We start from the raw sequence: 22,362 nt of genomic DNA on the forward strand, positions 1-22,362 counted from the left end.
CACTCCTTCATGCTGAGGATTAAAGGTGAGTGTTACCAGCCTCAGGGCAAACCCTCAAACTCTTCCTCAGACTTTACCTCACTTAGAAGAACACTCCTATTAGACAGGGTCCTCACTTCCTGACAGCTTTGCCTGAATAAGGACTTAAGCATCTCATCATGATACTGCTAGAGAAATGGATGAAACACAAAGACGATCTATGTGTTAAGCCCCTTATCTATCTATCTATCTATCTATCTATCTATCTATCTATCTATCTATCTATCTATCTATCTATCTATCTATCTATCTATCTATCTATCTATCCAATTACTCATCCTTCTATCTATCTACTTATTTATCGGTTCATCTCTCTGTTGAGTTCTTTACAGATCTATCTAAGTTTTAAACAAGTATCTGTCTCTGTGACCAAAACCTCACTCTACCAACCCTTATCCTTACACATCCCTCTATCTATATATCCTTCTTTTCCCTTCTTTCTGTCTGTCTGTCTCTCTTTCTGCCTGGCAGTGTATCATTTTCTTAAGGTTCACTTTCCTTGCCCAGTCCTGGGAGATGCTACATGTCTCCGGTTGAGAATCTTCTCCATGGATTACAATGGGAGTTGAAACCCCTCATCATTTCTTGTGAGGTGCTGAGCACCACACACGAAAGGGGTGCACATTAGAAATGAACTGAATGGGGCTTGGCATTCCTGACAGCTTGGGAAGCAGCGACACCTGCATAACAAACTTTGCCTGGTCATTTGCTGCTCCAACCTTGCACTCAAGAGCAAGAATAGTCCAATGGTTGGGGCACTATGGTGATGTTTGGGAGACCTGACTTCTCTTTTCTGCTCTGCCACAGCATCAATGTGTAGTACCGACCAAGTCACTCTGGGCTTGATTTTTAAAGGTATTTAGGTGCTTAGTGAGCTGGGAGCTAGGCACTAACTGCTTTTGAAAATTACACTAGGCACAAAATAGCTTTAAAAATCTGGCTCTTTTGCTCTCTGCCTCAACTCTCCATCCATAAAATGTGGATAACAGCATTGCTGTACCTCAAGAGGTATTATGAGGTGTGCTGCTGTAATGGAGTTATCTAAGAACCTTACAAGGGTACACTTTCCTTTCTTCCCCCCGCTATATCCCTTTAGAGCTCCTGATGTTACTGAACAGAGAGAGTGGCCCGGTGTACTAATTTACTGCAGCTCTTTTTGCTACACAGAGCTGGTCTGCAGTTCCACTCCAACAGACACATGACAGTCAAGCAGCTGCTGAGAGCTAATAGTTGGCTGTATGTTTTTACAGCTCCTTTTATAGTTGATCGATCAATAACTAATAGTTCACAATTCATGACCAACAATAAGAGGGTTTAGTGTTCCTTGATGGTTCACTAAGGCAATAAGAGTGAGAGGAATCTGCATGTGTGCCTGATTGGGAGGTTTCCTTTGTGCATTGGGCAGAAACCTCTATACAGTCTCTCATCTTCTGTGCTGCTGATCAGTATCCCATCCTCATTTCAGGTACTAGCTGGATACAATCACATTCATGTCCTAGAGCATCTGTCCGTATGACCCTTTCCCTCATCAAATAAGTTTAGGAGTCACAGGTGGAGGTGCAACTCAAATTAAGCTATGATGCCATGGCTAAAAGAGCAGATGTGATCCTTGGATGGATAAACAGAGGAATAACGAGCAGCAAAGTGTAATCACCTCTCTATACAGCACTGGTGAGACAGGCAATGGAATACTGCATCCAGTTCTGGGGTTCGCATTTTAAGAAGAATGTTGCAAGATCACAGATTATTGTAACTCAAAGAGACACAAAAATGATGCCGGGCTGGAGAAAATGCTTCAAAGTGAAAAACAATTCAAAGAGCCCAACTCTTTAGCTTATCAAAAACAAGACTGAGAGATGACTTGATTACAGTGAATAGAGAGAAAGGAGCAGGTACTAAAGGGCTCTTGAAACTAGTGGACAAAGGAAGGACAAAAAACAATGGCTGGAAGTTAAAGTCAGACCAAATTAAATGATAAATAAACACATGTTTTTAAAAGTGAGGGTGATTAACCTGTGGGACAAACTACCAAGGTCAGTGGTGGATTCCCTGTCTCTTGATGCCTTCAAATCAAGAGGGAGGGTCAGATTTTTAAAGGCATCGAGATGGCAAACACCCATTGAAGCTGCTAATTCTTGGGAGCCTAGATTCTTTTAAATTCCTACTAAGTGGCTAAATAGCCTTAAAGATCTGGCCCTGGATGCTTTTCTAGAAGATCTCCATTAGCCAAACACAGGTTATTGAGTTCAATGTGGGGGAAACTGGGGGAACCATGGTGTGTGTTATACAGGATCTAATAACCCTTTTGGGCCTTAAAATCTATTAATCCATACATGAAAAAACCAAAAACCTGTGGACAAGGGCAGAAAGTGATCAGTTAACTGTGTTGTTGATTTATTGGGCAGGCGGGGGGGAGGAAGGGGAATTCTCTGTTCCAAAACTCTGTGCAAAGTTTGAATGTGACACAGGTTTTTGGAGATTTTTTGTTAATTGTTTTTTTATTGTGAGAGATTATAAACCCAGTTGATATTGTGAATTATTATGGAATCAAAGGGACGGAAATCCACCCAGATTCACTGTACAGCATCCGCCCTAATGAATTATTACTTTTTCTCCATCACTAGATATGTCACATGGAGAGAGGAGAAAGAGGAAACTGACGTATACCTCATGGAGACAGGAGAAAGGGAAAATCAAACGTCTATCACAGAATTCATCCTGCTGGGATTCACGAACCTCCCTGAACTGCGCATTCTTTTCTTCCTGCTGTTTCTAGTGATCTACATAGTCACCATGACTGCGAACATCTTCATTGTGGTGCTAGTTGTGGCTGATCATCACCTTCACACCCCCATGTACTTCTTCCTGGGGAATTTGTCCTGCTTGGAGACCAGCTACACCTCTACCATCCTGCCCAGAGTGCTACCCAGTCTCCTGACAGGAGTCAATACCATTTCTGTCAGCCAATGCATCACACAGTTTTACTGCTTTGCTCTGCTACTGACCACTGAGTGTTATCTCCTAGCTGTGATGTCTTTTGATCGCTACTTAGCAATATGTAAACCGCTGCACTATGTCACCCATATGAATGGCAGGTTCTGTATGCAGCTAGCAGCCGGATCTTGGATAAGTTCATTCATACTTATTACTATAGTAATATCTTTGGTGTCGCAATTAGAATTCTGTGGCCCTAATGAAATTGATCATTTTTTTTGTGATCTCACCCCAATTATTAAACTCTCCTGCAGCAACACCAGTCTTGTTACCCTGGTGACCCTTATATTCTCCTCCATAGACACTGTCCCTCCATTTCTTTTGACCCTGACATCTTATGTTTATATCATTTCCACCATCCTAAGAATCCCTTCTACCACTGGGAGGCAAAAGGCTTTTTCCACCTGCTCCTCCCACCTTATTGTGGTTACAATCTTCTATGGGACCTTAATGATTGTCTACATGTTACCCAACACTGGTGCACTCAGAGCTCCCAACAAAGTGTTTTCTGTCCTTTACACTGTCTTGACACCCCTGATCAATCCCCTCATCTACAGCCTGAGAAACAAGGAGATCAAGGAGGCCCTGAGGAGAGCTCTCCAGAAATGTAGGCTTTAGAGAGGGTGATTGATATGGCAATAAATCAGTTCTGGTCTGAAAGGACCCATTTAGGTGTCCCAAGTCCTTGTCAGTTCTCCTGAGTTATAGCAAGAAGATACTCAGCATTTTTTATATTTGCATCTCCTATTCAGTTGAATTTATTTAGGTAAATTGGGCTGATCCTCAGTAGGTGTAAACGGACACAGCTGCATTGGTTGTTATTCCCTATGTTATCTCAGTCTCTCTAACCCTAGTAGCCAGTGGTTCTCCCATTGCAATGAGAAATAGAAAGAATGGGGATAGTGTGTAGCCATGGTGTGAATGAGTGAGCCTTCTTTAAACCTTAATTTTATTATTTTGACATTAAATATAAACACATAACAAAACAAAACATCTATAAATACATGCCCGAGATGAATCTAGCATATAAATAACCAAATTCAATGCTCGTTATTTTGTAAACCTGGAACCAAACAAGTAAACAAATAAAAACCCTGAACCCGCAGAGGTCATCCAGGACATCAACTATTAAAGTGACTAAATAGGTAAATATGTGAGAACATATCCTCTGAGTATCGAAGACTAATAAATACTAAACTGCAAAAGTAGGCAATAGTTTCATGTGTGACCAAATCTCTTCATATGTTTTCGAAGTGTTTCTATGGCCTGGTCTACATGGGGGCGGGGGGGGGGCGGGGGCGAGCTAAGTCGGCCTATGAAAATAGCGTAGCTGACGTCGACATATTTAGAGGAACTTAACGCGGTGTCTTCACTGTGGTAGGTCGACTGCTAACGCTCCCCCCTGGATCAATTGCTCTGGAGGTAAGTGTAGACATGCCCTATGAGACAGTCATTTTTCCATTAATGCCATCATAGAGATCTCACTACGCCTGTCTGTGTAGAAGGGAGAAATTGCAGATTTGCATTTTCTCAAATTAACTCTTTTGGTCACTATAATAATATCAACTCGTCCTGCACCCCCAAAATAAACAAACTTGCAGAAGGAAAAATCTTAAAGTTTTTGCAAGAGCACTAAATCATAGAAATATAGGACTGGAAGAGACCTCGAGAGCTCCACTCATGACAGGACTATAGACCATTCCTGACAGGTCTTTTCTAACCTGCTCTTGAAAAACTCCAATAATGGAGATTCCACAACCTCCTTAAGCAATTTATTCCAGTGCTTAACCACCCTGACAGTTAGGATGTTCCAGAACACATGCATTTTTGAGAGGTATATGTAGGAGCAGGATTTTATAATTGTACTATGAGAATTAATGTGTGATTTGATTTGATCCTGCCAGCCATCCTTTTTGATTTCAAGGCAGGAATAGACCAGAATAGTCCTTATGGCTGATTATGGTCACCTTTTGTTTTAGGATAAGATTTCATTACAGTATTTGCTATAAGGTCTTGCTTCTTGTATGCATTGCAAACTAAGTTGTGTAAGGTTAACTATATAGTCCTTTCCAAAATGTTATCCTATCTGAAGTCCTGTGTAGAAGACTGTTTGTGTGAATGAGGAATGTAAGCATCCAGAAAAAAATAAGGTGTGAAGGCCATTGTTATACCCAGATGGTCAAGGAAGAAGGAGTGAAGAGACTTAACGACACCAGAGAACTATCAATGTGCATCCATAATGAAGGAAGGGCAGATTGATGACCCTGAGGTGAAGGCTAGCACCCCTAAGGACAGGATGACCTTCTTGGAGGTGTATTGGAATGTTTTCATAAAAAGATACCACCAATTAAGGAATAACAGGTCATAAACTGGCACAGCAAAATCCATAGACTTCAACAGAGAAAAAGGACTATAAGAACAGGGTGCTTTGCGATGGGACTTTGGGTTCATCTTGCCACACTCCAGGAGCATTGGATCACAACCGACAGAGCCCTGCTCCCCTCTGCAACCAATTTGGCTGGCCACTAGGTTGATCCAGACACTGGACTGGTAACTATGAACATCAACTGGCAAGACTCTGTGTGTGTGTGTGTGTGTGTGTGTGTGTGTGTGTGTAAGACTAAAAAGCATATGCTAACTGCTGTATGCTCAATAAATGCGGTGTTTTTGCCTTCTCCCCTATAAAGACCCCATGTGCTTCTTATAAGTATAACATTTAGAGGACATGTGGAAGTTTGGCATGGGGCTTGGCACCTCCAACATTTGTGTTTGTTGCCAATTTAGGTTTAAACCAACATTCTGGAGTCCAACGTTCTGTTTAATATATTGTTCTGGAAGAATTGCAAGGACAAAGAACTTGAAGTATCAGTTTTCTCTTGTGATAGTACGGCTATGTTCCTTTTCCCATTTTTTTCTTTGAGACTGAGATTGAGAGGGTAATGCAAAGCATTAACCCACCTACAAGTCATTCCTACAAAGGGACTTCTGTTTCCATATTTCTTAACATGCTCTTAAAGGTGATAGAATAGGAACAGACCAATTGCCCACTATCCTTCCATGAAATCTTGAGTTTAGCCACTGAAAGAAGGAACTGTGAGACAGTGGTAGCTGATATTTCTTATATATGTAATCAAAGGAGGCCCGTCTATTGTCTTGTATTTTATCTTTAATTTTTGTTAATACTTTTTCTATCCAAATTGTTTTAAGTGTGGTTTGATCCTGATGCACGGGCTAGCCCATAGTGTTATGAGAAGAGAATGCATAAGAACAGATGCCATGATCATCTTCACACACTGCAGGATGCCCCATGTAGATGCAAAGATTGGATTTTTCCTTAAGGGAGTCGGTATCTCTTAAGGTTTATAATAGAAGAGAGGGAACCAAATGACATAGCTAAGATTTTTCAATCTCAAACCAGGCCAGTGTGTATACAAAGCTACTGGAGTGGAATGGCCTTATAATAGGACACATTTGGAATGCTATATTATATAGATACAAAACTGGCAACCTCATTAACCTTTATTTTGAACACAGGTTTACTTTTGGCCAGTACACTAGCCCATGGAAATGAGTTCCACAGGTTAATTTTGCATTGTGTAAAACAGTATTTCCTCTTGTTGTATTAAACCTGCTGCCTACAAATTTCATCACGTGACCTCTGTTTTTTGTATTGTGGGAAAGGGTAGATAACACTTCTCTATTAACTTTTTCCACAGTATCCTCAATGACTCCCAGATCTCTTTCCTGAGGAGTAACAACTAATTTAGAACCCATCATTATGTATGCATACTTTGGACTATTTCCCCCCACTGTGCATTACTTGACACTTAACAATATTAAATTTCATCTGCTGTTACCCAGTCACCTAATTTTATGAGATCTCCTTGTAATTTTTTGCAGTCTGCTTTGGAAATAACTAACCACCATAATTTTGTATAATCTGCAAACTTTGCCACTTTACTGTTCACTTTTTTTCCAGATCATTAACTAATATTTTGGCTAGCATACAGATCCTTGGGGGTCCCTGCTGTTTATCTGTCTCATTGTGAAAACTAACCATTTATTCCTACCTTCTGTTTCCTGTCTTTTAACCTGTCATTGATCCATGAGAGGACCTTCCCTTTTATACCATGACTGTTTACTTTGCCCCACTCAGCGACAACAGGTATATCCAAGAGGTATCCACGAGAACAGAAACGGCCATGCGGTCAGCCTCCAAAGGGGTGGGATGATTTCCTAACAAGGAGATATGGACAAGCATGGCGAAGGATGGCCAGAGCAAGAAAAGATTGGAAAACGTGTTGTGATCGGCTCAGTTTTAACTGATGAAGGACCGACAGTCTATGCAGTCTACCCAGTTTACTTTGCTTAAGAGTCTCTGCTGAGGGACCTTGTCAAAGGCTTTCTGAAAGTCCAAGTACCCTATATCAACTGTCCACATGCTTGTCCATACCCTTGTCCACATGCTTGTGGACACCCCCAAATAATTCTAATAGGTTGGTGAAGCATGATTTCCCTTTAGAATAGATGTATTGACTCTTCCCCAACAAATCGTGTTCACCTATATGTCTGATAATTCAGTTCTCTACTATAGTTTCAACCAATTTACCTGGTATTGAAGGTAGGCTTACTAGCCTCTCATTACCAGGGTCACCTCTGGACCCCTTTTTAAAAATTGGTGTTGCATTACCTACCTTCCAGTCATCTTGTACAGAGGCTGATTTCAGCAGAAGGTTACATCACACAGTTAGCGATCTGCATGTTCAAAGCTGAGGTCCTACAGAATTCGTGGATGAATCCCATCTGGTCCTGGTGACTTATTACTGTTTAATTTATCAATTTGTTCTAAAATCTTATCTACTGACACATCAGTGTGGGAACTTATTTCAGATTTGTTGCCCAAAAAGAGTAACTCTGATAGTGGGCATCTCACCCACATCTTCTGCAGTGAAAATAGTTCATTGAGGTTCTCTGAAATGGCCTTGTCTTCCTTGATTGCTCCTTTAAAACCTTGGTCATCTAATGTCCCCATTGCCTCTTGGGCAGGCTTCCTGCTTCTGAGCTACTTAAATTATATATATAGTTTGTTTGTTTTCATCTTCAGCATTTGCTTTTCAAATTCTTTAATGACCTGTTTATGGTACATTTACACTTAATCTGCCAGACTTTGTGCTACTTCCCACTATTCTTACTGGAACTGGACTTCCCAATTTTAAAGGATGCCTTTTTGCCTCTAATGACCTCCATTATTCTGCTGTTTAGCCATGGTGGCATTCTTTTGGTCCTCTTATTGTCCTTTCTGATTTGGGATATACATTTAATCTGAACCTCTATTATGGTGTTTTTAAATAGCCCCATTCTGCTTGCAGGTCACTTGCATTTTCTGATTTTGTTGCCTCTCTAAGCTCCCTCAGCATTTCTCCATCACTGTCACCATCCTGGTCAGATGGTCAGTAGTGTATTCCCACTGCTAAATACTTATTGTTGAAGCATGGAATTTCTATCCATAGAGATTCTATGGTACAGTTCGATCCATTTAAGATTTTTACATTATTTGACTCTATGCTTTAAACATATAATGTCACTCCCTGTCCCAGTGCAACCTACTCTGCCATTCCTACATATTTTATACCCTGGTACTATGTGTCCCATTTATTATCCTCATTCCTCCAACTTTCCACCAACAACATGATTCCTATTATATCAATATCCCCACTTGATGCCAGGCATTCCTTTTCACCCATCTTAGTATTTAGACTTCTAGCTTTGGTATATAAGCACTTGTACATGGTGTCAATATTCAGTTGATTACCTTCAAGTCTGATTTTTAAATGTGACTCTATTACTATTGACTGTTCCTCATTACCACCTGCCTCTACTTTACCTATCCTCTATACTAGGATATGGAGTCCCTTCTTTAATGAATGTCCAGGGGGACATCTTTGCCACATGCCAAAGCCATCAGCTTTGCTGTTACTCTTTTAACAAAGGGCACAGTGTTAATTTCCCTAGGAAGGTAATTTTAAGTGATCACCAGCAGGGGCCCAAGGGAGATCCCAGCAGCAGAGGTGGCCAGGGGAGGATGCTTTCCCCAATAAAGGATGCAAGAATCCAGAGCAGGGGACATTATGGATTTGTGTCATGTAGACAGGCATGCTGGGCAGCGGGAGAGAGACCCCATGCCAACAGCAACATGCAGCTATTACCCCAGGAGCTGAGAAGACGAGACTGACTGTGAGACCAAATCCAGTCACTGTCGATAGAGAGGTCACTGCTTCATGCTGAGGATTAAAGGTGAGTGTGACCAATCTCATGGCAAATCCTCACACTCAGCCCTCAAACTGAAGGACACTACTCTTGGTCAGTGTCGTCACTCATTGGGAGATTTACCTGAGTAAGGACTTTAGAGTCTCATCATGATTTATTTCTAGAGAGATTGATGAAGGACAAGGAGATCTACCACCCCCTTGTCTATCAATCTATCTAATAAACCCTTTATTCATGCTTCTAATCCCTTATATCTATCCCTCTGTGAAGCCTCTGACACAGTCTCTGTACCTGTCCTTTTTATCTATCCCTGTACCAAACCCATTTCACATCCCTCTGTCTCTCTTTCTGCTTAGATGTCTATAAATCTCCTCCATTCCTGAAAAATATGTTTTAGCCGTACACAATTAATTGAGTTGAGTGCATGTCTGTCTAGGAACATCCTTTGGCATGTTTTTGTAGTGGACATCTGACGAGATGATTTCAGGATACCTTTTGGACGATAAATCTATGAATCAGTGAATGAAAGAAGTTGAGAACAGGTGTAGGAAAGTGATAAATTCACTGTTTTGCTGCCCTTTGGCTGGTATGCTGTTTTTTGGTGGAGAAATTCTATCCTGAGCTCTATGCAATACCTGGGTGAGAAGCAGTTCTTCAGTTAGGAGAGAATATAAACCTTGATCTTAGATGGCACACTGAATTTATAAGAAATCAAATAGAGGGAAACCACAGCATTGTACAGCAAGCTCCTTATCTGATCACTTGTTTTTCTCAATCACTAGTTGCATCAGATGGAGAATGGAGAAAGGAGAAGGGGAAAATCAAACATGTATCTCAGAATTCATCCTGCTGGGATTCGGGAATCTCCCTGGACTGCAAATTCTGTTCTTCTTGCTATTTCTAGGGATCTACATAGTCACCATGGCTGCGAACTTGCTCATTGTTGCACTAGTTGTGGCTGATCAGCACCTTCACAGCCCCATGTACTTCTTCCTGGGGAATTTGTCCTGCTTGGAAATCTGCTACACCTCCACCATTCTGCCGAGGATGCTGGCCAGTTTCTTGACTGGGGACAGAACTGTTTCTGTTACCGGCTGCATGGTTCAGTTTTATTGGTTTGGCGTCCTATTGACTGTTGAGTGTTATCTGCTAGCTTCGATGTCTTATGATCGGTACTTAGCGATATGCAAACCCCTGCACTATGCAACACTTATGAATGGCAGGTTCTGTATGCAGCTAGCAGCTGGATCTTGGTTAAGTTCATTCATCATTCTTGCTACAATAATATATTTGGTGTCACAATTAGCCTTTTGTGGCCCTAATGAAATTGATCATTTCCTCTGTGAACTCACCCAAATGATTAATCTCTCTTGCAGTGACACCAGTCTGGTTAACCTGGTGACCCTCATCTTCTCTTCCACAAACATCATTCTACCATTTATTTTGACCCTGACATCTTATGCTTATATCATCTCCACCATCCTGAGAATCTCTTCCACCACTGGCAAGCAAAAGGCCTTTTCCACCTGCTCCTCCCATCTTATCGTTGTGACAATTTACTATGGGACTCTAATAACTGTCTACATGTTACCAAACAACGGAGCACTCAGAATCCTGAACAAATTTGTTTCTATCCTTTACACTGTCTTGACACCCCTGATCAATCCCCTCATCTACAGCTTGAGAAACAAAGAGGTAAAGGAGGCCCTGAGGAGAGCTCAGCAGAAATATCGGGTGTTCCCATGAATTCTGAGAAATTGATTGAAATCATAGAATCATAGAACTGGATAGAACCATTTTGTGAATGGTGAAATTGACATTTACTGACATTTACTGATAAAAATCTAGGCCTACCGAGCATAGCTATTTGTGTTGTAACACAAAGTCTTTCTAGTTTGTATTTAGTAGATTCTCCATTAATTGTTCCAGTCTTAGGAAAATTTCCCTCTTTCTCAACTTAAACAAAAGCAGGGATCTGTTTAGTAGAACTGGTGGACGATTCCAATCACACACACACACAATCCACAGACACACATACACACACACACCCCCTCCTGTGGAAAATGTCAAAACTTTTTTTTTTCATTAGTTGTTCAAAAAAATGAAAATGCCCAACCTGAAAAATGTTGGTTCTAAATGGGGGTTTACAATTGACACTGGTTCTGACTGCTCATCCTGCAGGAAAACAAATCAAGTAAAAAGTGACCACTTGGTCCAATGAAAAGGTAGTCAAGTATTAAGTGATACTAACATGGTTTCCCCCCTTTCTTTTCTTGTGTATTTTATAAAAATATTCTTAAGACTTTTGACACTGCCAGAAGTCTCCATTCCTGGGATACTATGAAGAGGGTACACATCAGGAATGAAAATTTATAGGAATGGGGCCAAGATATATCCACTTTGCTAAGTGTGTTGGTAGGGGACTCTAACACCTGCCCATACTTTTGAAAGCAATATTATAAGTAAAGTGATGCTTGTCAGATTTGACACCTTGGTACCATGGATCAATTCCATGCAAAGGACACTGTAAGAGCCACTAAATACATTATCAAACTTCATGGCCTGCTATGATTACTAGGGGACAAAACAACAGCAAGGGACAGACAATGAGACAGAAAATATCATAATGCCACTATACAAATCCATAGTACACACACACCTGGAATGCTGCCTGCAGGTCTGGTTGCCCCCAGATATATTAGAATTGGAAAAGGTACAGAGAAGTGCAACAAAAATGATTAGGGGTATGGGACAGCTTCCATATGAGGAGAATTAAAGAGACTGGTGTTCAGATTAGAAAAGAGATGATTAAGGGGGGTATGCTAGAGGTCCATAAAATCATGAATGGTGTGGAGATGGTGAATAAGGAAGTTTTAATTATCCCTTCACATAACACAAGAATTTCACCCAATGAAATTAATAGGCAGGAGGTTTAAAACAAACAAAAGGAAGTATTTCTTCACAAAACTCACAGTCAACCTGTGGAATTGTTGCCAGAGGATGTTGTGAAGACCAGAAGTATAAATGGGTTCAAAAAAGAGCTAGATAATTTCTTGGAGGATAGTTCCATCAATAGTTATTAGCCAGAATGGTCAGAAACACAACCCAATGTTCCATATGTTCCTAAATCTCTGACTGCCAGATACTGAGACTGGTCAATAGGGGATGGATCACTCAATAATTGCCCTGTTCTGTTCATTCCCTCTGAAACATCTGGCACTGGTCACTGTCAGAATACATGATACTAGGCTAGATGGAACATTGTTCTGGTCATGGCATGGCCATTCTTATGTTCTTAGTGCCGTTCGCAAATGACCAAGGACTAAATGTTCCATTTTCAAAAGGGACTTAGGCAGTTAGGGGCCTAAGTGTTGTTGAAAGTCAATGGGACTAAGAATCCTAAGTGTGAGAGTCACTTTTACACATGAGACTGGCACCTAAGGTATTTAGGTAATTTACCAAGTTTTACTCATAACAGAGAGCTGCTTATACAGAATACTCCTCAAGCAGTCCCTTCTCATTCATACCAAGATGGGCCCAAACTAATTGCTTCTGCTGATTACAACTCAGACAATATTGTTCGGAGGCACAGGTGATTTCTCATGTAGGCTGGTCCCAAGCTATTTACGTCTAACTCCTGGAATCCTACTCTGACAACACTGGGCAGCCAGGGTATATTCCAGAGCAATGATGTCATGTGATCTTGCCAAGATAAAACCCTTTAATAAGTAGGCTTCTGCCTTCAGTTTATGGGTGGGACTTTCATAGGAACATGCAATTACTCATATGGGACCAGACTTGACAGTTGCCAGAACCAGATATTTCAGAGGAAGGTGCATGAAAACCTGGAGTTATCAGTTATAGGATAATGTATCTTCTAACCTCTAATATTTGGCAATCCAATCCCATACACATCAAACCATCTATCTACATCAATACATACCCATCTATCTATCCATCCATCCATCCATCCATTCACAAACACCTCTTTCTCTCTCTCTCACTTTTCCCATACACACCCATCCATCCTTCTATCCAGCCCTCCATCAATCTATTTATCTATCACCATAAACACCCACCTCTCTCTATATAAAATCATGACTGGTGTGGAGAAAGTAAATAAGAAAGTGTTATTTACTCCTTCTCATAACACAAAAACTAGGGGTCACCAAATGAAATTAATAGGCAGCAGGTTTAAAACAAATAAAAGGAAGTATTTTTTCACACAACACACATTCACTCAGTGGAACTCTTTGCCAGAGGATGTTGTGAAAGCCATGACCAAAACATGGTTAAAAAAAACCTAGATAAATTCATGGAGGATAGGTCCATGGCTATTAGCCAGGATGGGCAGGGATCCTTTGTTTGCCAGAAGCTGGGAACGGGCAACAGGGGATGGATCACGTGATGATTCCCTGTTCTGTTCATTCCCTCTGGGGCACCTGGCATTGGCCACTGTTGGAAGACAGGATACTGGGCTAGATGGACCTTTGGTCTGACCCAGTATGGCCTTTCTTATGTTCCTATGTTCATATATATATATAAAATAGTTCCTCATACACTTCTTTCTCTCTTTTTATTCTCATACACATCAATTCATCTATATTTCTATACTCAAATCTATCTATCTATCTATCTATCTATCATTGGGGGGAGGGATAGCTCAGTGGTTTGAGCATTGGCCTGCTAAATCCAGGGTTGTGAGTTCAATCCTTGAGGAGGCCACTTAGGGATCTGGGGCAAATCAGTACTTGGTCCTGCTAGTGAAGGCAGGGGGCTGGACTCAATGACCTTTCAAGGTCCTTTCCAGTTCTAGGAGATAGGATATCTCCATTATATATATAATCTAATCTATGTACTTCCATGGCTTTCATCACAACAGTAGCTGAGAGTCAGATGCAAATAACATACTCAGATTGAGTAGTGCCTAACTGCATCCATGTTGCCATTGATTTCAAACGAGTAACTCTAGAAGTATCATCCTACTCAGTATGAATTTTGTCCTGGGTGTCTAGAGTATCTATATACAGGAGGCCACATATTTGGGGGATTATCAATGTTACGGGTGTAGCTAGTAATATTTTGAGAGAATGAGACTGTACCGAGGAGTGGATTTGATGCCTGGAATACAACATGGTATCAAAGCAGAGAATTGTTGCTAACATTTGAGAGTGTGTCAGGTATCAGATCCACACCTCAGATATCAAGTGTAATGAATAAAATAAATGTAAATATATTACTCAACTCAGATGGAATTGGCCTGTTGTATGTACATGTGTCACAGTGTCAATTACCTCACCCTAGTGCCCAGTTCCATCATGCCTTAGTTTCACGTCACTCATTGGTAGCTCTGTGGGCTTGGTAGCTTTCTGAAGTCCTGCAGCTGTGATGGAGAATGTCCAGGAAATATGCGGGGTAACGTCAATTACAATGGTGTGAAAAGAATACATGAATAGGGCTGGCCAAAATATTTCTTCTGAATGCTTTCCACCTCATCTTGTATTGGTATTTTGCATAGCTCATATCTGAAATGTCTATTTATCTTTTGCTTCTCTTGGCACGACCTCTTAATAAAAAATAATGTGTTTCATAGTCATGTGGCTATGCCACATGCTTTGAAGTCAGGACCCCTGGATTCTGCTCCTGGCTCTGCCCCAATCTGCTGGGTGATCCCAAGTCCGGTCCACATTCTGTGCCTCAGTTTACCCACCTGTAAAACAGTAACATTGACACTTACCTGCTGCTGAGAAGTACATTGAGAATTATGAAATAAAATGGCCTTGTAGGTGGTCAGTACAATTAATAAAGTGATGGATGTGTATTTATCACTCATTGAGTTCTACACACACACACACACACACAGAGGAAATGACAAAGTGGAAGATTTCCCATGAGGTTTGTAGGGAGATTGCAATGGCTTTGATGTTTACATTAGTTTTAACAAGGAAGCTGGTGATAATTCCCCCCTGCAGGCAATTTAAAAGTGATCCTGACCAGCAGCTTCATGGGAGATCCTGACTGCCACAAGAACCTACAAATTCTGTAAGAATAGGGCAGGGGGCATTAACGTTCTGTGTGATATACACAGGAGCATGAATCAAGTAAGAGCAGCGCAGCCCGTCAGCAAGCTGAAGGTATCTTTGCAGAGAAAATGTGAGCTTGTGATACCGTGAGGGTGGAAAGCAGATCCTGATCCCTACACCCATCAGCGGAGAGGACAGTGCATCATGCTGAGGATTAAAATAAATCTGATCGTTCCTGGGTCAAATCCTGGGCAATTTTACATAGGTAGGAAAACACAACATTCTTGAAAGGAGAGCAGCCAGAGCTCCTAATGCTGCTGAAATGAGACCCAGGAGAGAGTGGCTGGGAAAACTGAGGTACGGTTGCTCTGTTGCAGCAGGGTATCAGCAGACGTTTTCCTTGCAGTCCCACAAACAGAGATTCACAGACATCAGCTGGGTTACAGGGTGTGACTTGGGGCAGAATGGGTGTGAGGATTCCTAGGTGAGTCGCTGAGTCAAAGGGAGTGAGAAGCATCTCTCTGTGTGTCTGCCTGGGGGCTGGGGGTGTTCCCTTTGTGCCCAGAGTCAGTTTCCCTATCACTGTGAGGGTCAGTGCACTAAGCAATGAATGAATATTCAGTTACACTAGCTAGGTTTGCAATGTGCAAGAGATGCCCCTTACAGATCTTAAGCATTATTTCTTGTAACATCCTTCCTGTGCCAATGTTGGTGTATAGGATGGAAACCAGTCTCTTCCATTCCTCTCTCTCATTTGCTGCTGTTGATTCCTTGTGGTCTATTGCATTGAGGTTGACTTTCTTCCCCACCCAGCTAAGGGCTCTTCTTAAATTTCTCTTGGTTGTCCTAACTTCTTCACACCAGTTGGTTTCTGCTTGAGGGCTTCATGTGGGAGTTAATAAGAACCTAAGAATGGCCTTACTGGGTCATACCAAAGGTCCATCTAGCCCATTATCCTGTCTTCTGACAATGTCCAATGCCAGATGCTTCAGGGGGAATGAACGTAATAGGTAATCATCAAGTGATCCATCCCATGTTACCCATTCCCAGCTTCTGGCAAACAGAGGCTAAGGACACTATCCCTACCCATGCCCCAAATATGTGTACTGCTTCCTTCTGATTCTGGTGGAAACAACCTGCTGGTTGGTGAGATATTGGATCCCTTTCTTGGTAATGAAGTCTTTCCCACCAACACCCAGAATCTTTCACAGGCACTTATTTTCAAAGGTGTCTAGATTTCTGTCTAAGGTTCTAGTAGCTCTCCAGCTCTCACAGCCGTATGTTAGCACCGAGTTTATGTTTCAACTGAAAAAATCTCGGTTTTCTTCTGGTGCTGTGTATCTTTGATTTCCATACATTGCTGAGTTTAGTGAATGTTATGGCTGCCTATCCTATCCCTTCCTTCTTGAAGGCTAATATTGTGCTACCGAGGTAGGTGAACTTCCTTGATATTTTTGCCTTCTAATGTGATGCTACTGCTTGACCTCTGGATTTCCAGGATGTATGTTTTCGCGTAACTAGTTCTGAGCCCCACTTGGCCTGCTATTTATGTCATTCTCCTGTCTTTTTTGTAACTTTTCATGGGTATCACTCAGTAGTGAAATATCATCAGCATAGCAAAGCATCGGCAGAAGGCAACTGCTTAGAAGACCTAGACTTTGTTGATGATATTGCACTATTGAGCGACGCACCCAAAAAGTTATAAACTTTGACATAAGCTAACAATTACATGTCGGGGGGCGTGAGGGGAATTCCCCATATATATGATATCATTCCATTGTGGGAGCTAAAATATTCTTCTGTAGTCTCTGTTATGGGCCACGTTTTAACGCAGGATCCCTACTTAGATGGATCCCTGCTCTGTTCTGCTGTGACATTACCAGCGTTGATTAGAGAATCTCAAATGTCTCAGCCCTTCTCGGATTCCTCTTTCAACTTTCATTTACTTGATGGGTGAAACTCTATCGGCTTAAATAGCAAAGGAAATTTCTCCTTTGTTTGTTGCTTTTTTTCTCCTTCTAGATACAACTCATGGAGAAAAAAGAGGGGAAAAACATACATTTATCACAGAATTCATTCTCTTGGGATTTGGGAATGTCCAGAACTGCAGCTTCCTCTCTTCCTGTTGTTTCCAGTGGTCCCTGTTGTGACCATGGCCGGCAACACCCTCATCATAGTGCTAGTTGTGGTGGATCAGCACCTTCACACCCCCATGTACTTCTTCCTGGGGAACTTGTCCTGCTTGGAGACCTGCTACAGCTCAGCCATCCGGCCCAGGATGTTGGCAAGTCTCCTGACTGGGGACAGAACCATTTCTGTCACGGGGTGCTTTGTACAATTTTATTGTTTTGGTTTCATTTAATGGAGGAATGTTACATTTTAGCCATGATGTCTTATGACAGATATTTAGCGATATGTAAACCTCTGCATTATGCAGCTCAAATGAATTCCAGGTTCTGCCTCCAGCTCATGGCGGGCTGTTGGATAAGTGGATTCCTAGTTAGCATGATAGGAATGTTTTTGATGTCACTGTCAACTTTCTGTGGCCCCAATGAAATTGACCATTTCCTTTGTGAGTTCACTGCAGTGATTAAACTCTCCTGTAGCAACACCAGCCTGGTTGAACTGGTGAGTTCCCTCATCTCCTCCATAGACACCCTGTCAGCGTTTCTACCCACCCTGACCTCTTATATTCATATCATCTCCACAATCCTGAGAATCCCTTCCACCACCGGGAGGCAAAAGGCCTTTTCTCCCCTTTTCTATGGGACCCTCATTATTGTCTATGTGCCAACCAACACCAATGAACTTAGAGACCTGCAGAAATTGTTCTCTGTCTTCTATACCATCCCGACTCCCCTGGTCAATCCACTCATCTACAGCCTGAGAAACAAAGTGGTCAAGGAGGCCCTGAGAACAGCTCTCAGGAAAAGGATGATATTCATAAGAATTGAGCTTGGTTTAATGACAGGAAGATCAATTACTCTGGGTTGACTCAAGGGAAAGAGACTAAATCTCCATGTGTTCTAGGTCTGGCCACTCAGGGTAATTAGCACTCAGTGGCCATCTTAGTTTAAATGGGATAATGCCAATGAAGCAAATAGAGCCATGCAACAACCTGGTCTGATGAGTTTTTGGGGAGCTGTATCAATCACTCAGTTTCCAGAGTGGTGCATTTACTTCTTAATTTGGTGTTAAGGCCAGGGCTGACGGTTATTTGGGGTCATGCAGATATTGGTTCTTGGTGACAGAAATCATGTGTGGTGTGGAGAAGGTTGTAGAGAGTGCAAGGTGGAAAATTCAGCCCAGCTCTGTAAGTACTAAAAATACATAGTTTGGTGTACTTTTATAATAGCCGTTTTATGTGTATTGCTATTTATTGGACATTGGGGTAGTTTGGCAGAAAATAAATATCATTATATGTTAAAAAAATGAGGAAATCACATTAAAAATTCATTCATTCATTCATTCATTAGACTAACTGAAAGGTCTCAAAATGGAATTGTAAATAGGGAATCATCTTCAAGAGCATGTGTTCCTAGTGGGGGCCTGAGGAATCGGTTCTTAGTCCTATACTATTCTAAATTTTTATCTGTGACCTGGAGGGGAACATAAAATCATCACTGATAAAGTTTGCAGATGTCATAAAAATTGCAGAGGTGGTAAATAATGAAGAGGACAAGTCAGTGATACAGAAATATCTGGATCACTTAGTAAGCTTGGCACTAGCAAACAATAGGTGTTTTAATACAGATACATATAAAGTTATACATCTAAGAACAAAGAATGTAGGCCATACTTACAGGATGGAGGATTCTTTCATGGGAAGCAGTGACTCTGAAAAAAGATCTGGGTGCTATGATGGGTAAACAGCAGAACATGAGCTCCTACCTGTGATGCTGTGGTGACATTTTGGACAAAAGGGGCTAATGCAATATTTGGATGAATTGACAGGGAAATCTTGAGAAGGAGGAAAGAGGTTATTTTACCTCTGTTTTTGGCATTGGTGTGACCACTGCTGGAATATTGTGTCCAGTTCTGGTATCCACAGTGGAAAAAGAATGTTGTTAAATTGGAGAGGATTCAAAGAAGAGCCACAAGAATGATTAAAGGATTAGGAAACCTGCCTTATAGTGATAGTCTCTAGGAGCTCAATCTATTTATTTTAAGAAAGAGAAGAGTAAGGGGTGATTTGATCACAGTCTAAAAGTACCTCTAAAAAGAACACATATTTGCTAATAGAGGGCTATTCAATTTAGCAGGCAAAGGTATAAAAATCCCATGGCTGGAAGTTGAATGTGGGTAATTAATCATTGGGACAACTTACAAGAGATTCTGGTGGATTCTCTGTCACTGTCAATTTTTAAACAAGAATGGATGTTTTGTTTTGTTTTTCCTAAGAGATCAGCTCTTGTTCAATCAGAAGTTATTTCAGGGAAGTCCTATGGCGTGTATTACACAGGACATGTGACTACATAAATACAATGGTTCCCTTCTGTCCTTAGAATTTATGAAATCATAAATGGATTGGATAGATACTGGAACTAATGCTAACCATTTTCACTTCATTTCCAATACAGAATAGGTAAATTCTAGCACGAAAGAGCCAACTGCATTCTGGTTAACTATCTGGATTCTAATCACATTTCCACTTAAGCTTGGAAGGATTAGATTTGTATTGGTAAATGTCCTAAATGTCGATTTCACTGTACACACACAAACACATAAAAATATTTCCATCTATAATACAGGAAATTTACAGATAGGCAAAGTATGAAAAATGCTGCTTGAGAACTCATTAGAGTTTGATTTAAGGATCTTTTCTTTGTATATTTTGACATGTGACATTGACAATTTGTGTTTTAACAGTTATAAAACTTTAAAGCAATAGTCATAAGCCTCAAAATTTACTGTCATTAATTATATTCTGACCTCCTCTATTGTCTGACACCTCCCCCTCTAAATTTTCCATGACTGTGAACTCCATGGTCTTCAGTGATATTGATCGAGATTAACTCAACCATAAATGAGACCAGAATCTGGTCTATCAAGATGGGATATAGTAATACCCAGATAAAACTTTCCCAGGTTTAATTCTACCTTAGGTCCCTTCTCTGATAACTCATGGCTAACTTTAATGTAGGCATGCAGTGTGTGTGTAGGTGAGTTTGTGGGGGGCAGGGCATTTAGGGCCTTGTGGATGTAAGGAGAAGAGATGTTCAGAAATTTTTTGACAATTTTTTTTCCAGCAAAAAAACGCTGATTTGCTGAAGCCAGAATCATTTGTGGGAGAGGGTATCAGTTTGAGGAATTTCCTTTTCAAAAGAGAGAAAGAAGAAGGGCACAATTCAACTTTCATCATTCAATTCATCCTCCAGGGATTCGGGAATCTCCCTGAACTTGCAAGTTTTACTCTTTCTAGTGATCTATGCCATGACCATAACTGGGAACATCCTCATCATTGTGCTAGTTGTGGCTGATCGTCACCTTCACAACCCCATGTACTTCTTCCTGGAGACCTTGCCTACTTGGAGACCTGCTTCACCTCCACCATCCTGCCCAGGATGCTGGCCAGTCCTTGACTGGGGACGGAACCATTTCTGTTGGGGGCTGTATTGTACAATTGTATTGCTTTGGTTGTCTGGTAGCTGCAGAATGTGTCTTGTAGCAGTGATGTCTTATGATTGGTATTAAGAGATATACGAACCCATCCATTATGCAGCCCTTATGAATGGCAGGTTTTCCCTCCAGCCATTCACCTAGTCTTGGATAAATGGATTTCCAGACTATACAATAATAATATGTTTTTGTCACAATTAACTTTCTGTGGCCCCAGTGAAATTGACCATCTCCTTTGTGATTTTACCCCAATTATAACTCTCTTGTAGTGACACCAGCCTGATCACAGGGCTTAGTTTTAAAACTACTTCCCTAAATGCCCTGTCCCCATTTCTATTAACCGTGATATCCTACATTTGTATCATCAGCACCATCCTGAGAATCCCTTCCACCACAAGGAGACAAAAGGCCTTTTCTACCTGCGCCTCTCACCTTATAGTGGTGACAATTTTCTGTGGGACCCCAATGATAGTGTACATGTTACCAAACATTGAGAGACTTAAACAAAGTTTTCTCTTTCTCCTACACTGTCCTGGCCAATCCCCTCATCTACAGCCTGAGAAACAAGGAGGTCAAGGGGGGCCTGAGAAAAGTTGGTAATAAATGTATGGTGCTCACATGAATTCAGATGTGGGAATGAATCAGTCTGGCATAAATCGCAATGGAAGTAACATCTAGGCTGTCCCTACCTCATGCCGGTGGGAGCTTCCTTGGGGCATGTGAGGACATACTAAGCTTTGAGATGACTTCATTCCCATTTGCAAGTTTATACTGCCCTAACTAAAACATAACTTTCATGTGCTCTGCAATCCACACAGTGAAATTTGAGATTTTGGTTACATATTTCATCTGCTTCTCTGCTCTGATTAGGTTGGGAGAACTCCACATTTTGTGTAGCACTGGAATTCAATTCCTGTGGGTAGGTTTGGCTTATTAAATTATTTTGCCTTTCATCTTGGTGTCAAGGCTTCCTATTCAATTTTATATTGGGGACAATTGTGATGGTTTTCATATTTTTAACATGCGTTATCATTGAACTTGGCAGAATTCATTTTAATATATATTTAGAAAGATAATGATGTTTATTTTGATGTATTGTTTCCTATTTTTATCTATTTAAATGTTCAGAGTTGCACAAAATTATGGGTTTTAAGCATTTTTTGCCATTTTTATTGATTCAGATTTTTAGAATTGTGGGAAATTTGGGGGGAGAGACAATAGTTTGTTCACCCAATAATTATTAATGACAATATACATTGAGAGTCAAAAAGTTAAAACTTTATAACCATTAAAACACAAATTGTCAACAAAATGTCACAATATACAATCTAAATATCCTTAAATCAAACTCTAATAAGTTCTCAAGCAGCATTTTTGATACTTTGCCTCTCCGTACATTTCAATTATTATCGATGGAAAT

At 40.9% G+C, this 22,362-nt stretch overlaps 2 protein-coding genes across 2 annotated transcripts; both read left to right on the forward strand.

Annotated features, from left to right (window-relative positions):
- The first annotated feature begins 2,634 nt into the window (after positions 1-2,634).
- Positions 2,635-3,651, forward strand: LOC135886301 (olfactory receptor 11A1-like). The gene has a single exon (XM_065414114.1). The coding sequence runs from the start codon at positions 2,635-2,637 to the stop codon at positions 3,649-3,651; it is 1,017 nt and encodes a 338-aa protein (XP_065270186.1).
- Positions 3,652-10,098: 6,447 nt separating this feature from the next.
- On the forward strand, positions 10,099-11,046 carry LOC135886302 (olfactory receptor 11A1-like). Its single transcript, XM_065414115.1, has one exon. The coding sequence runs from the start codon at positions 10,099-10,101 to the stop codon at positions 11,044-11,046; it is 948 nt and encodes a 315-aa protein (XP_065270187.1).
- The last annotated feature ends 11,316 nt before the right edge of the window (positions 11,047-22,362 follow it).

This window comes from Emys orbicularis, chromosome 12, assembly GCF_028017835.1.
Source record: "Emys orbicularis isolate rEmyOrb1 chromosome 12, rEmyOrb1.hap1, whole genome shotgun sequence".
Taxonomy (NCBI): Eukaryota; Metazoa; Chordata; order Testudines; family Emydidae; genus Emys; species Emys orbicularis.